The sequence below is a fragment of the Cucumis sativus genome, chromosome 2, assembly GCF_000004075.3.
Source record: "Cucumis sativus cultivar 9930 chromosome 2, Cucumber_9930_V3, whole genome shotgun sequence".
Classification (NCBI taxonomy): Eukaryota; Viridiplantae; Streptophyta; class Magnoliopsida; order Cucurbitales; family Cucurbitaceae; genus Cucumis; species Cucumis sativus.
In genome coordinates this window covers 18,448,399-18,465,043 of record NC_026656.2, presented here as the reverse complement: position 1 = coordinate 18,465,043, position 16,645 = coordinate 18,448,399, and the positions used below count along the sequence as shown (strand labels likewise).

The 16,645-nt window shown below is 29.3% G+C and overlaps 1 protein-coding gene across 1 annotated transcript; it reads right to left on the bottom strand.

Annotated features, from left to right (window-relative positions):
• Positions 1-14,914: 14,914 nt before the first annotated feature.
• Positions 14,915-15,328, bottom strand: LOC101222678 (probable calcium-binding protein CML36). The gene has a single exon (XM_004152756.1). It carries the CDS (start codon positions 15,326-15,328, stop codon positions 14,915-14,917), a length of 414 nt encoding a protein of 137 aa, XP_004152804.1.
• Between the last annotated feature and the right edge of the window lie 1,317 nt (positions 15,329-16,645).

The following is a 16,645-nucleotide window of genomic DNA, read 5'->3' as shown; positions in this document are numbered from 1 at the left end:
GCCTACACCTCTCATGCTGACTTTAGGCCCATAAATCTTACTACTTAGCTATTGTTGCTAAAGTGTTAGCTAAGAGGCTAAAAAAGACGCTTTCAAGCATAATTGCGGAAAATCAATTTGCTTTCGTGAACCACAAACAAATCACAGATGCTATTCTTTTGGCCAATGAAGTGGTTAGACTACTGGAAAACTAGCACAAAAAAACAGGTTTTGTGATCAATATTGATCTGAAAAAAGCTTTTGATACAATTAACTGGAAATCTATCGATTTCATGCTAATCAAGAAAAACTTTCGGCTTCATTGGAGAAATTGGATTAAAGCGTGAATCACAAGAGCTCATTACTCAATCATATTGAATGGCCAACAAAAAGGCAAAATTCTGCCTAGAAGAGGTCTAAGACAAGGAGACCCTCTTTCTCCTTTCATGTTTGTCTTAGGCTCTAGATTACCTCAGTGCAATTTTGAATCATTTAAATTCCTCCAAAGCCATTCAAGGTGTGGTTTTCAAAAATGACAGCAACCTAAACCATATTCTTCATGTAGACGATATTCTGATCTTTGTTGAAGACAATGATAAGGCCATTACAAATTTAAGGTGTGCTCTAAATCTCTTTGAAAAGGCTTCCCGTCTATCCATCAATAAAAATAAATCAACAATAAGTCCGATCAATGTCTCAATTTCTCGTTGCATTGTGGTGAAAAACGAGCATAAAATAAATTCTGAAAATCTCCCTATAATGTATCTCGGCATCCCTTTAGGTGGTAAACCAAACTCGTTGAGTTTCTGGGACAATATAATCTTAAAAATCCAAAAAAAGCTCAACGGTTGGAAATATTTTCAACTCTCTAAAGGTGGAAGGTACACTCTTCTTCAAGCCAGCCTCTGTAGCCTCCCAACCTATCAACTTTCAGTCTTCAAAGCTCCTTCAATGGTCTAAAAAAAGATTGAAAAATCTGGAGAAACTTCCTTTGGGGTTCAAATTCTGACAACTCTAAGTCCTCACAATCTCATCTTATCAACTGAGATATTGTCACCAGTCCAAAAGAAAACGGAGGTCTGGGGGATCACCAAGCTGAATCACACAAATAATGCTCTCCTATGTAAATGGCTATGGCGCTATTTATCATAACCAAATGCCTTATGGAGGAAGATCGTCAGCGCTAAGTACTCGACTAACTACATTGGAGATCTACCACCACATGGAAAGTTTTGTAGTGCAAGGGCCCCTTGGATGTCCATAATCAAAAACAAATTATGGTTTGAAAGCAACCTCAAATGGGAAATTAACAATGGAGAAAACATATCCTTTTGGTATGGTAGATGGAATGATAAAAGTCCCCTAGCCATTTCCTACCCAAGGCTTTATGCTTTGCACAATTCAAAAACTGAAGCAGTAAATGAAGTCTGGCTTCCTAACTCAAATGATTGGAACATAAAGCCTAGAAGGCTTTTAAACGATAGAGAGATCATTTTATGGGATAATGTAAAATCCTTTCTTCCAATACACAACTCACTGCAAGGCACCAACTCACCAATCTAATAAAAAATGGAAACAGAGATTTCTCCACAGACTCGGCAGAAAAGGCATTACAAGACCCCCAACGACATCATCTAAGGAACGAGCACCAAAAAATCTTCGAAATAATTTGGACTTCAGCAATTCCAAAGAAATGAAAAATCTTTCTCTGAACAGTTTTTCATAGGAAAATAAATACAATAGAAGTCATGCAAAAAAAGTGTAAGACCATGTGTCTGAATCCAAAGAGGTGTTGCTTATGCTATGCAAACAGTGAAGACCTTGATTTGTATACACATTTGTATTCTTACATGAGAATGTTAATATGGTGTGTTTTACCGTTTGTATACTCTTAAGTCTTAACACATTTATTTGGTTACTTCTTGTTTTAATTGGTTCATTATGGCGTTAATTTATTTAGAACATTTCTATTATATTTTGAACATGTAATTTTGCCAGTTATCAAATACAATTTTATACCTGCAATGTTAAGAAATGGGCAACAAAAAATTAACAAAAAAAAAAAAAAAGTAAACAATAGATAATTGATACAATTATATAGTTGATTAATGATGTGTTAGTTGTACACGGATCCATGAATTCAGGGAGATAGCAAGTTTTTTTAAAAAAGAAAAATTATCAAACTATAAATTAAGAAGCACTCTTTAGAATTATGAGTTTATATATTACAATTCTCTTAATTTTATGGTTAAAATCATAAATAAAATAAGTATTCGAATACCACTTAAGTTTTGGGTGTTCGGAATACTAAATAACATATTCAAAATATTCTTCTATGTACTAAACTTTATCTGATTGTAAATGTTTGTAAACTTTATGTTAGATTTTATTTAATTAATAGTTATATTTATACGGTGTAAAGTTAAAACAATAATTCACACGTTTGCATGAAATGAAATAATGAAACAGAAAAATTTGACAATTTTAATATTAGTTTAGGGATGTTTATTATATAATAATCCGTAGATTCAAGAAGAAAGACATTTTTATCACCGATGACACAATAATATTGTAGACAACAAACATGCGTGGATAATTGTCAATTTGAGCATAACCATAGCTCAATTTGTAACATAAACAATATGGGCTGAAAAACAGGTACGACGACGAAGATGAACACATAAAAAATAGAAATAAGCTAAGATTATTACACAATTCGATTCACCATCATGGCAAGGCTTCTGGGCTGGCATCTTTAGGGACGTCCTTTGAGGCCTGAAACCTCATGACATAGTCAACAAGCGAATCAATCTCACCACCTTCTAGATCGACTGCACCATCTCCATCTTTGTCAGCAAAAGCAACACCATAGTGAGCTTTCTGAAACGACATCATAACACCCATGGAGTTCAGGGCTTGCATCACCTCTTGCTTAGTCAGGCGACCATCACCGTCCACATCATGTTCTTCTAAGATCTCCCTAACCTCGTCCCTAGTCAACTTCAATTGAGACCTCGACGTTGCCATTTCAATGATATATTCGAGAGCGGGCGTACTTTGCCAAATGGCCAACCTCTGATATCTATGATAACAATTTATTTGTGCCTGAGTTTTTCTTTGTGGAAGGAGTCTTTATATAGAGTTGGTAATTGATGATAATAATTTCTTTGTACCCTTAATAATGTTCAATAGTTAATTAAAATTAATAGTCATAATTAATTAATTAGTAAAAAATTCCACAAGTTTATTAGTTTATTTTATAGTGTATTAAAAAACCGATATCTATCATATGGTGTATTAAAAATAAAAATAAAAAATTAAACATGCCCGACACATGTTAATATTTAATAAACGAAAAGAGAATGCAGAGAGAAAGAAAGTGAGGAATGAGAAAATATTATATTTGATTTTATGGAACAGATCGGAAGATAAGAGGTGAGAGATATTTGATTTCAGTTTTTTTTAATACATAAAAATGTGGTTATGGGGCAAACATTATCAAACTTTATAATAACTATTTATTGCTCCACACAATACTATTGAAAATTGAATGATAAATATTATTTGAAAATTCTCAATTCGTTAATGTAACAATTACTTGTTACATTTTTTACTATTTTACATTCGTTCATCTTTTTATTGTTTGCTACATTTTTATAAAACTAAAATAGCATACACATCAACACATAATATTATAACTCAATTTAAAATAATTTACGTCTAAAAAATAAACTATTCTAAGCAAATTATAATAACCTAAAATTATATAATATATAACTCACTTTTTGCATTCCAAATACCTTCTAAGATTATATTTAAGAGAGGTAAAAACTATGTAAAGAAAGATTGAAAATTAAATTTTCTTAAAAAATTAACTTAATTTAGGTCACTATAAAAGATAAATAGTATCAAAACATATATGTTACTAAAAGTATTTAGTAATGCACAAATATCACTAAAAGCAGACATTTTGCGGCGTGTGCATTTGTTGTGTAGCTGAAATTTTTAGCTACAGAATATTACAACAATCTTAGCAACGAATGGTATGATGTTCTTAATATTTTTAACAATGTTCTTTTATATTTTAATAACGTTTTTTCTACGTGAGTGAAAACTTAATTTCTTGTAGTAGCTAAGTAAAACCTCCAAAGTCTCCTTACTCACCAACTTCAATGGCTAGAATTTCTATTAGAGACAAAATGTTATCTTTACCATGTGAAACTCTCTAAATAGATTTGAAAATAATCTTTTTTTTTTAAAAAAAAGCAATATTTTATCAAAGGATATCCTACCACGGATAGGAGAAATTGTAATACTTTGCCAATTTTTAGGAGAATTTTCCTTAAACTTTGATATGTCTAATTGATAGAAATAGTTTGATATAATATGTTTTATGACATCGTGACTTTAAATATCGGAGAAATGATGGATAAAGTAAAATGTTTTTTTAAATAGGTGTAATTTTACATTTTATTTTTATTATGTTTAATTAAAAATTATTTATTTTATGTCAATGTAAAAATAAGTGTTGGTGATGTCTCCTTTTTATTTATATTTTAAGAATAATTAATTTTTTTTAAAAAAGCCAATAAAATATAAATAATATATGTTTACTTAGATGGGAAATAATTGTAATTAAAAAAATTAACATGCAGGACACATGTTAGTATTTAATAAAGGGAGAGAATATTGGAGAGAGAATATTATATTTAATTTTAGGAATCCTTCCAAAAAAAATAACAAAATATATATATATATATATATAATTATAATTATAGAATTCGTTTCACTATATTTTCTAAATTAGAATAATAAATTTTGAAAATTGATAATTATCTAGTATCACTAATTACCAATCATATTTGTCATATTCATAATATACAAAAGAAAAAAAGTGTCAGTTATTGTCTTTTTTTAAATATTCTTGTCATCTAATACAATTTCTCTTGATTCTACGAGGTAGAGAAGAGTAAGAGAAAAGGAGAGAGAATTGTACGAAAATTGATTGGAGAGATATTTGGTTTGAGTTTGTTTGAATGCACCAAACATGCTACCTTTTTTCTTCCACTAAATAGTATTTAAGAGTTTTCAATTAGTTATGGTAAACGTTATTTCAAATTTTCAATTTGTTAAAATATTTTTTTGTTTAATTACTACATTTTTTACTATTTTACTATTTATCATTTTTTTTTACTGTTTACTATTTACTTCTTATCAAACTAAAATAGTCTATATTGAACACATACTATTATATCTCAAACTAAAATAATCTACACCACAAAAATAAATTATTTTAATCAAACTATAATAATCCAAGAATATAATGGTTTATTTCTTGATTCCACTTTGATATATGTCTAATTTTGGTCTTAGTATTTTGTCTAGATGCACATAGTGGAGTGTCTGGATGCTAAGCGGGTGTCTATCTATAGAAATGTCCGAGTGCACCTACTGATCCAACGTATTTTTTTCAAAAAGTAAATTCTAGTATCAGTCCTTTTAATAAGGTTTATAAAGAGGCCCTGCCACTTAATTAGAATAAAAAAAATCAACTGAATTGGCAAATAAAAAAAAAAAATGTGAAGTATAATAAAACATTAAATAAAACAACCCGTTTGAGTTAAATAATTGTTTTTAAATTTTAAGTACCAAAGAAGTTAATAAATATATATTTTTAAACAGCCCTAAACTACATGCTCTATCTTAAATCACTCTGTTGACATAAAAAAGTTTAATCTGGTTTGATAATTTCCCTTTATTTAATTAACGAATTCAAGCTATTTTAGAAAACTCACTAAGTGTGATTGTGAAGTTTTTGAGCTAATATGAATTGAAAGAATATTGTTTGACATTTTCAAAACTTAATGAAATGTGTTAATTAAATGCATTTAATTAAGGAAATAATACAGCGTGTGTTGACATTTTCAAAACTTCATGAGATCCACCAATACTGTTAAATTAAAATATGATCAAGTCGTAACCCCTTGCCTACAATCTTACGAAACTTGAAGTTTCAATGTTGATCCAAATTGTAAATTAAACCACGCGGAAGATCATGCTGTCATATTTTATTCTGAAGTGATAGAGATGCTATAAAAATACTCTATTTTCTTTTATGCAATAAACTTTGCTAAAGTTTCCTAAAAGCATCGTCTGTTATATATATCAAATCACTTGTTTGAATATATATATTTTCAAAAATAATTATACATTTCTCAACTACATTTCTCTTAAAAGCAATTATACATAAATATTTTGAAAAATAAATAAGTCTAATACATAACAACAAAACAAGTTATACAGTATACACCGTGGCTGGAAAATCAAAGGTTGTTCATCGGTGTTCATAGTCCTCACGTATATATATATATATATATATATCCTCGGTTTCCTTTTTCTTTTTATGTTATTTAGTTCTCTCATGTTTGTATATTTGGCATGTAAAAGCCCATTGACCCTCTCTCTTAGTCCATAGTATTTAAGGATATTTTTCTAGTTTAACGTTAAGAAGTTAAAATCCTCATATATTTTTCAACAAAGACACTAAATGATAGAATCACCAGAAGCATCCAAATCATCTCTCAACTACATTAATACATTTTTAGCATCCTCATCGTATTCTACAAGTGATATGAAATCTCTAATTGACACCTCAACAGAAAAAAAAAAGACTTTTATTTCTTTAAAAACGAAAAATAACTTTACTCTCTCCCTAATATGATGCAGGTGCTTTTAATGAATAATGTCTTTCCCTCATCCTCATACGAAATGCTTATATAATTAGGCGAAAAGAGTGATAAAATTAAACATGATCGGAAGAAGGCTGCTTCAATCAATGGGCCGAACTCTTCTGGGTGTATAAATTTTTTTAGATGAATTTTCAATGACATCTATTATATAAATTTTAGGATAACTATTATAAAAATATTTTAGAAATAATAATTAAAAAGAAATGGTAAATAATGGTAAATTGTAAATATAGGCAAGTGTGATAAATTCTATTGCTTTAAATTTAATTATTATATTTGCTAACGGTTTTTAAATTTAAATTAGTCTTTCAAATTTAATTAAGTTCAATAAATCTAAATTAGTTGAAGTTAATACAATGCTAAATTAAATTTAAGATAAACTTAAAACCAATTTCATATAATCATATTATCTAATAATATTCACTGCCATTATAAATCCTATATTACTTAACACTTGCAAATTTTTAATTTCTAACATTTTTATCGAAAGAAAAACCTCAAGTAACTTTTTTTTTATTATGAAAAAGAAAGAAAAAGGAGTAGCAAGGCAGTCCATTATTACTTTTTTAAATTTTATTAGAAGGATAATAGAGTAGAAGTGGTGTAGATTACAAGAAGGAAGGGGTTGATATTATTATATTTTGTCCCACACATATAATTTTTATATTATATTTTGATCAGTACATTCTGGAATTATTGTTATGACTCTGCTCAGCAAAGTCAAGAAGCCTCTCAAACTCTTCCTCGGTGATTTCACGATCATAATAGTCTTCAGCAAGAGCCATCCTCATCCCGTACTGACTGTTACCATTTCCACGTCCACCGTAGTGCCTGCTTTCATTCCCATAATCACCAGAACCCATGTCAAGACCGAACCGGCCACCACCGCCGCCGCCACAGTGGAAAGAATGCATGTCATCGTCACGACGACCATAACTACCATTCATGTGGTTATTACCATAATTACTGTAGTTGTCGGGACCGGCACTGAGAGAGTTACTACCGAAGAAATGAGGGATGATGGGTCCGACGATTTCTAAGACGTCGATGATGTCGCGGATTTTGATACGCCTTCTTCTTGAACTCCCAACTTTCTCTCTGTAAGCTCTCCTCATGTCATCCTTCCAGAATTGAAGATTGTTCACTGAACGGAACGCCATTCTTTTTTCTTTGGAGAAGGAGGTTCAGGAGGAATGGGGGTTTTGTTTTGTGAGCTTTGGTGGTCGTGGTTTTGTGTATTTATACTACATTTTCTTAGCGTACCCCACTAACTAGGGTTAAAGAATATCACGTCGAAGAAAAATTAGAGAGATCTTGATTTTTATATTAAATACATTATTTACCTTTCACATGCTCAATGATAACCAGGTTACCTTCTAATAATAAGGTAGAGATGAGTGTAGCCTATGCAAAAAAACTGTGTTATGATCATATATAGTACAAACAATTTGAATGATTCCAATTCAAATAATTTTATGATCATATATAGTACTCTTTCTTTATTTGTCGAAGAATAAATTTATGATATTTGGAGTTGATTTGGAATTTGGAATTTGCATCGGAGGGAAAAAGAACCATCCACTTAAAGCTACAGTACTTTGAAATGACAAGACAAGAGCATAAATATTTCACAACAAATCAATCATCAACTTGATTATTATACAAAATTACTCCATATTTAATTATTATGGTTCTTGGAATTAATTATTTCACTGGGTAACGGTTTTGAAAAGTGTTTAGTATGGCTCTCTGCAGTTTAATGTATAATTGATTCATAAAATTAAATTTTAAAAGTACTTAAATTTGTATCTACAGATTATTAGGGGTATGCAAGTTTTCAAATTTACATTCCTATTAAAAATTAGATATACTGTTATCCTTGTCAAAATTTTCCTAAATTGGAAGCCTTCGTCTTGTATAGCTCTAACTCTATGTACTGTCCCAAGCTTCCTTCTGGCTTTCATTATGTTCTCTCTCATTGTAATTAATACATCTTTCAGTTATAGAATTTGTTGAAAGTGTTAGAGATGTGTCAATTTAGTTTAGATGTCTTAATGTATCTCTTGATCCCTCTTGCTTTGTGAATATTGTTCCTCAAAGAAATTAACTCTTCAATTGCAAACCCTAGAAAAAAAATCTAACCTATTTCTATTTATCATCCATCAAATACTTTGCTACTGTATATGCTCTTTGGAGAACTTCCCAAGTACTAGGCCTAATTGATTGTGGATTGTGTAATACTAATATTTATCATAGGACAAGTTACAATTAAGTAGACTTCGTAAAAATGGATGCAGTCAAATATTCCTCACATATGGTAGAGTCCTTGGAAATAAATTAGATTCACTAGAAGAGTATTAAAGACATCATTAATTGTTAGTGCTTTCTGATATTTTCTTTTGTATATCATCTGTATCACTCCCACTTCAGGGACGATTATTCCACACATCACATCTAAAAGATAGTGATCTCCAAAGTTGTTCTTTACTGAATCTTTGCTTTTGAAAATCAAAAGATTCTATATTTTAAATAATTTTTTTCAAACAATGCCTTTTTGTTCTTTTAAGTGTTATTCACATGGTTTTCAGGATATAATTTTAAACATTAGGGTAATATAAGTAAATATTATTTTGAAGAAAATAAAGGACTGATAACCCCGGTTATTAATCAATTTTTTTAGTTCAACTTTGTGAGGGGTGGAGAAACAAAGTCATCACTAAAAATTAATTAATTCAAAACTTATGATTATTCTAAACTAACACGAAGATTGGTTTAATTAAACGGATAGAAGCATAGAGGAAAATTGAGATCAATAGAAGTATTAATGTTATATGAAGACATAGATAGAGATCACAAGCTAGCTAGCTAGCAACATTGTTGCTCAAACACCACTATTATACGTAGGATGAAGATCACTCCGTGAGTCAATTACCCTAAACTAGTTTATTCTTTAATTAATCCTTTCACATATAAATTTTATATTTAAACAATTCCAGCGATGGGTGCTAATAAAAACCTTGCAATTACTAGTACTTGAATCAAATCTTTCACTTTAATTACCTAAAAAATTAATAATGGAAGAAAAAATAACATTCCAAATATAATAAAATAAACTAAAATAATTATAAAAAATATATATAGAAAATTTTGAGATTATTTAATTATATTATATTTATAAATATTTTAATTTACAATCATTTTGATTATTTATATTGAAATTTAACAATTGAGGAAAATAGGTTCCTACATTTCTTTCGAAAGGGACAAAAGGGACCATATTCTTACAAAAGGTGATAATCCTTCTCTTTTCTTTTCTAATTTTTCTATTCCTCTTTTTCCAACTTTTATTTGTGATGTTTCATGTCATTACATAACTCTTTTTGAAAGGAAATGAGCCCTGTTTGATATATATATATATATATATGTCGCGACGTGATCGCTACGCGGAGCGGCCGACCTCCCCGTTTATTTTATTTTAATAAATAATTTTGGAGTCGCCACCAATCATATTAAGGTGTGATTGGTCACCAAAAAAAAAAAAAAAAGAATGGTCTACGTAAATTCAGAGATTTAAGTTCGGGAGTCAGTTGTGTGTAGGGAAGGTGTTAGCACCCTACAACACCCACAAAATGGTTACCCAATTTTATCTTTTAAATTAAATATAAGGGTTCACATAACAAAGTTTTTATTTAGGTTTTGTTTAAATGTCTCATGTTTATCAATTCATATCGAAGAAAGTAAAACCTAAGCATGAATTGATAATTATGGGTGGCATAGGAGCCATTAGAAAAATTAAGTTTATTTTTGTTTTAAAATATTTTTATTCACCTTAAGAATATTAAGATACCAAAAACTTGATATTTTAATCTCTATCATAGGTGTTTAATGAAAAAATTCATATATCTAGAATTAATAAATTCATAGAAAATACTACTCAGTCTCATTTAAAATATGAAATGTGTTAATTTAAAAACAATCTATTAATTAAATTTCAAACGGAAAAATTTCATGTATTCATGGTTTTTAAATTATAAAATCCATAAGAAAACAATACTTTTTCTCCAATTTACATTATTATATTTAAATAAAAAAAATGAATAATAACAATGACAAAACATTATGAAATTTGAAAAATACTTAAGTGTAATATGCTGAGATAAAATAAATACATTGATAATATATGCAAAATGTAAAAGATATTAATGTAGGATGCAAGATAATTAATTAATACAACACATGCAAAGATAATTAATTAATACAACACATGCAAGATGCAAAAAATAATTGATTAATTCATGATACAAAATAATTGATTAATGCATAATTAAACGAGGGCCAAATGGATATCAAATAATAATTAACAGTTGAATGCCAAAGTAGGTTTGACCCGATATGCAAATAAATAATATTGCAAATAAATAATCACACCAAAATGAATATCAAATAATTATAGCCAGATGCATACTGATTAATTAATACATCATGCAAATAATTAGAATGAGTGGGTGAAAATGTCACATACAAGTTGCTAATTAATTAATAGGCCAAATGAAAAATGGGTGTTGCCAAATATTAATTATATCATGGATAATTATTAACATTGATAATATATGGATAGCAGTAATTATTAACGCAGTACTGCCATATGGATATATGGATAAAGTAATTAACAAAGACTGTAAAATGGATGCCAATGAAGAATGAGTATTACCAAATACATGATGTTAATTGATTAATTATGCATAATTATTAAGGCATGTTGTCATATGGATATAAGTAATTAACTGTAAAATGGGTGCCAATGAAAAATGAGTATCCAAATACAAATACATGATGCTAATTAATTAACACAGAATGGATGCCCAATAATAAAAGGAAATCACCACAGAATGGATGCCCAATAAATAAAAGAAAATTAACACAGAGTGGATGCCCAATAATAAAAGTAAATTAACATAGAGTGGATGCCCAATAATAAAAGGAAATTAACACAATGGATACCCAACAAAAAAAAAAATAACACAGAACAGCTCAATATTTAAAAAAATAAAAAAAATTAATATAGAACGGAAGATAGAATGCTTAGTATTAAAAAAAATACAAATAATTAAATTAACATGTCAAATGACGGTAAAATGATGAACAATGATGAACACGATAGTTCATAATTAAAAGCAGTATCATCAAACAAGAATAAAAATAGGAAAAAAAAAAAAACTTCTGCCCTTAAATGCCAAAGGTTACTCCTCTTGATCTTCTTTCTTTTTTCCTCCAATAATAATAAAAAAAAATTCTCCCTTTTCTTTTTTTCTCTTTCCTTTTTATAGGGCAAGGTCCATTGTTTTTTTAGATCACGAGATGGAGTGCAGACTACAGAAAAATAGGAAGAAAGTGGAAGAGTGGGAGAAAGTGATAGAGTGGGAGAAAGTGGGAGAGTGATGACGAAGAAAAATGGATATTTGAGAAAAAATAGGAAGGAAACAAACCTTTTATTTTTATTTTTATTATTTATTTTTAAATGTATTTATTTTATTATTATTATTGTTTTTAAAATATAAATTCAAATTCAAATTCAAATTTAATTTCTTTTTCTTTTCCTTTTTCTTTTATAATAAATAAATATATGACAAAATAGGGTATCTACAATATATATGTATATATGTATGTATATTATCAAATACCTATTTGAATTTTCTACACTTTTTATTATACTATACTGAATAAATTCAAAATAACAAAATTAATACTTACATGTATATATTTCACCAAATAGTTCAACCATATTGTTTGACATATAACAATTTGTTTGCGTTTTTTACAATAATTTATTTCTTTTTTTTTTGTGAATAATAAAGATAGTATCCATAGAGATAGGTGCTACTGGACATGCACTCAATTATTATCCTAAAACAAATATCCATTTAAAGTCTAATCACTTTTAGTTTAAATCAAAGAGTAAAACTGAACCAACAAACTACCAACTATGTGACAAATAAACAAAATTTTAATTTATTTAAGAAAAATTGCATTAAATGATTAAAAAAATAGGAAAAAACAGCTAATTAACACCTCTTTTTTGCATATTGCAAAATTTGCAAATATGACAGTAATCACTATTTTTAAATTTGTTGTTTTTGTAATTTTAAAAATGTAAAATGACATGGACTCTATTATCATATATATATATATATTTTGCTATTTTTACAAATTTTCTTTATTTAATGTTAAAAGAATCAACAAGGATGATAGATATGGATATGATGTCGTCACCTTCTGATTATGTGGAATCGAATTCGTAAGGACCAAATGGAAGTAAGTCAAGATTATTAGGTTAGATTCTAGAAGTAGAAGGCCACATTCAATTCCACCCAACTAGAATAATCCCATGCATTGATAGAGACTCTTGAATAATAATGCGAGGGGGAAATTAGATATATCTCATCTCTTTCACTTTGGATTATTTTTAGTGGGATTCGACATATAGTAATTGGAAAAATAAATGTTTCTTTTTTAAAAAAGTTAAAATATCATCTTGCTTCTTGTAGTCCTAAATTTGTTAAGTTTTTAGCCATTGTATTTTCAACTGAGAATGAGAATGAGAATGCTTGAGAGTAGCTAATAGCTTATTTTCAAATAACAAGTTGAAAAAGGTAAAATCAAAAATCAAAACCAAAATAGGAAAAGGTTAGAGAGATGATTTAGTTAAGGAGTAAGATGAGGCAAGATTTGTTGAACTACTAGAAGAAAAATATCAAGAGGTGATGCAAGCCCTAAGCTCTACGGGGTTTATGATCAATTCATTCCAGAAAGCTTTCTATGGGATGGCTTTTGCTGACAAAGATGGTGATGGTTTCTGTGATGAAAACGAGTTGGAGAAACTCGTCGACCATGTCATGAGGTTTAATAATGCAAAGCAACGGCAGGATGATAAATCAAGTCGGTCGACCAAGTAATCTATTTTGTATTATTTATGTCTATGTGTTTGCTCGTATGGTTTTGGGTCAATATGGTTTATGCTCTACAATGGAGCCATGTATGTTGTTTGTTGTTGTACTTTGGTTTTCTGCAATATTGTATGTGTCACCCGTGGTAAAATGTCTTCACTTTGTATACATGGTGAAGAATATTTAATTTGATTCCAACGGCTTTATTTTTCCTAAGAGTTTCATTGCAACAGATAATACCCATACACAAATAGATCATTGCTGTAAAATTAAAAAAAAAAAAATGAAATAAATAAACCATATATCTTCTTGTAGCCTTCAAAAGAATAAATCTTCCACTTATGGTTAGGGTTCATTTAACCCAACCACGTACATCATGGCCTTTCCTCTATTTCCATGTTTGAGTTGTTCGTAATTTTATTCCAAAAATCATAATGGAAAGAGCAGAGTTTAGAGAGAGATTTTCAATTCTGATTTCAAAAAATCAAAGGATATACAATTGAAATTAGGATTATTGAATTTACATCACCCATGTGCAATTCCTCCATGTTTCCTATTCTTCTCCCTCCTTTATACCTGCCACCAAAATTCAGATCGGATCAAACCCTTATTCCCACTTGGGCCATAACAAAGCAGCAGCCCAGCAACTTTGGGACTTTAAGTGTACGACAATATTCTACAAAAATTTGATAAATATAACGAAATTTATTAGCGATAAACTACTATAATCAATATATTCTTATAGTCACGTGATATTCGCAATAATTTTCTATCCAACAATAAGTGGCCTACGAAAGTTGACGGTGATGAAAAACGGCTGATAAATGAGGACGAATGGCGCATGATCGCTTCCAACGGGTGAACGATTGGTGAATGCTCTAATGTGAACTGTGGTGATGGTGCCAAAAGGGAAAAAGAGAGGGAGCTGAAAGGAAGGGAAAGTGGATATCAACAACTCTTCTTTCATAAATTATTACAAATATAAGTATAGGGAACCAAATTGCTTCAAATTCAAAAGTACACCAAACTAATAAATTGTCTCAAACTATATTTTCATTTATATAACTCAATTATTTCTTTTAGAAAGGTTTAGGATCTAGAAGCTATTTTTAACCTGCCAATAATCTAATAGTTTTAATTTGAGTTCAATCCTCCACCCACATTAAATTCAAAAGTTATTTTGAAACTTTAAATTTATTATGTAGCAGTACATACATACATATGAATATGTCTCATAGCTAATTAATTTAACCTCCTCCTGTTAATGGTTCTCTGAACATAATCAATGAGTTTATTAAGTTCAGGCTCGCTAATGCGACCGTCGCCATCTTCATCAGCACAAGCCATGGCGTAGTGAGCTTTCATAATCGGGGAGCATGAACCCATCATACCGAAGGCCTGTATTACCTCATTCTTACTTAGAAAACCATCGCCATCGATGTCGAAACCTACAAAAATTTCTTTGATCTCTTCCCTTGTGAGTTTCATGTCTTGTAAGCTTGTGGAGGGTTTTTTGTTAGTGTGTGTCAAGTCAGCCATCAGTTCCTGCTTATCGAGAACTCCATCGCCGTTGGCATCGCGCATCTCGAGCAGAAGGTTTGCTTCCTTCTCTGACAGAGGCTTTTGGAGTGCAACAAAAAGACTTTTTTCTTCCATTCTTGTGGTTGGCTTTAGGGTTTTAGTTAGACGTGGCTTTAAGATTTTGTTTGATATGTATCATCAAGTAGTGAAAGCGAATGGTATTTATAATGCATTATCAAAAGTCGTATTATCTCTAAATTTCTTCACTGGAATCATATTCCCATTTCATCTTTCAGCTATAGAAAGTTTTTGTAATTGTGTTTTGTGTGTTTTGTGCCTTCTGGTTTCTTATAAAGAAAACGAAGAAAGATTAACATGTACATACGTAACATTATTTTTTTTTCTGTAAAAAAATATATACTTCAGAGATAAGAAATGTTAGTAAAATGTTGAGCATAATGCAAAAAGTGATAAAAACAATGTTTAATTAGGCCATCCTCAAAGATAATACTGCCGCATCATTCTCAGTCATCAACATATACTATTTCAGGTTCTAACTTCAATAAGATATTTTAACACATATATTTCTAAAGAACAGTTTTGTAATGTTCAAAGTCAAAGATAATATTCTACCTTTCGAAAGAATAAAAATATTTTTAAAATAAAGGACAAAGTTGAGGAATTTCTTTTATTATTATTTTAATTTTAATTTTAAGTTGCTGTCCATCTTCTTTAAGCTGTCATGTTTGTAGACCTAGAAAAAACCTACGTTGGTTAATTAAAAATCTTAATTTTTTACTTAATAATTTCTGATAGGCATTGTGTTTTCATATGTTCTTATCGTATTTAAGAAACAATTGCTTTCTTAAAAAAAATGTATAAATAAACAACTTTGAACTACTAAGTACCTGAACTAACATAAAGTACTAAAAATATACGTTCTATCAACATTTAGCCTAAGTTTTTTATTAATTAATCAGTGATTTTTTTTTATTTTTTTTTTTGAAAAAGATACATAAGTGATTTAATAAAATGTTACTGTAAAAACTAATATAATTTGAGAACAAACCAATAAAAGTAAGATGGTGACCAAGATGAGCCTTTAAAAATATAATTGTAAAAGGTGGATTGACTATGGTTCATCATAGGAAAAAAAAAGTATGATGGGTTGTAAATTTATATTCCTCCTACGTTTATCGTCATCCAAGGGGCTTTAGTTTTCTTCCATCCATATGCCCATATATTCCAAAATTCTTCGTCGAGAACACATCCTTAATAATCAAATTTTAAACTCAGTTTAAAACAATTGCACACTAAAATAAAGTCTTACTTCTAAAGGTTATCCAAACGTAAACTTCATAAAATTTCCAAAATAGCGAGACAAAAGTTTAGAAATTTAAATAAAATTTAAGGGTTAGTTAGATTGAATTTTTTTTAAAAAAAATGTATTTT

Coding starts and splice junctions, on each gene's coding strand:
- LOC101222678 (XM_004152756.1), bottom strand. CDS start 15,328: ATGGAAGAAAAAAGTCTTTTTGTTGCACTCCAAAAGCCTCTGTCAGAG.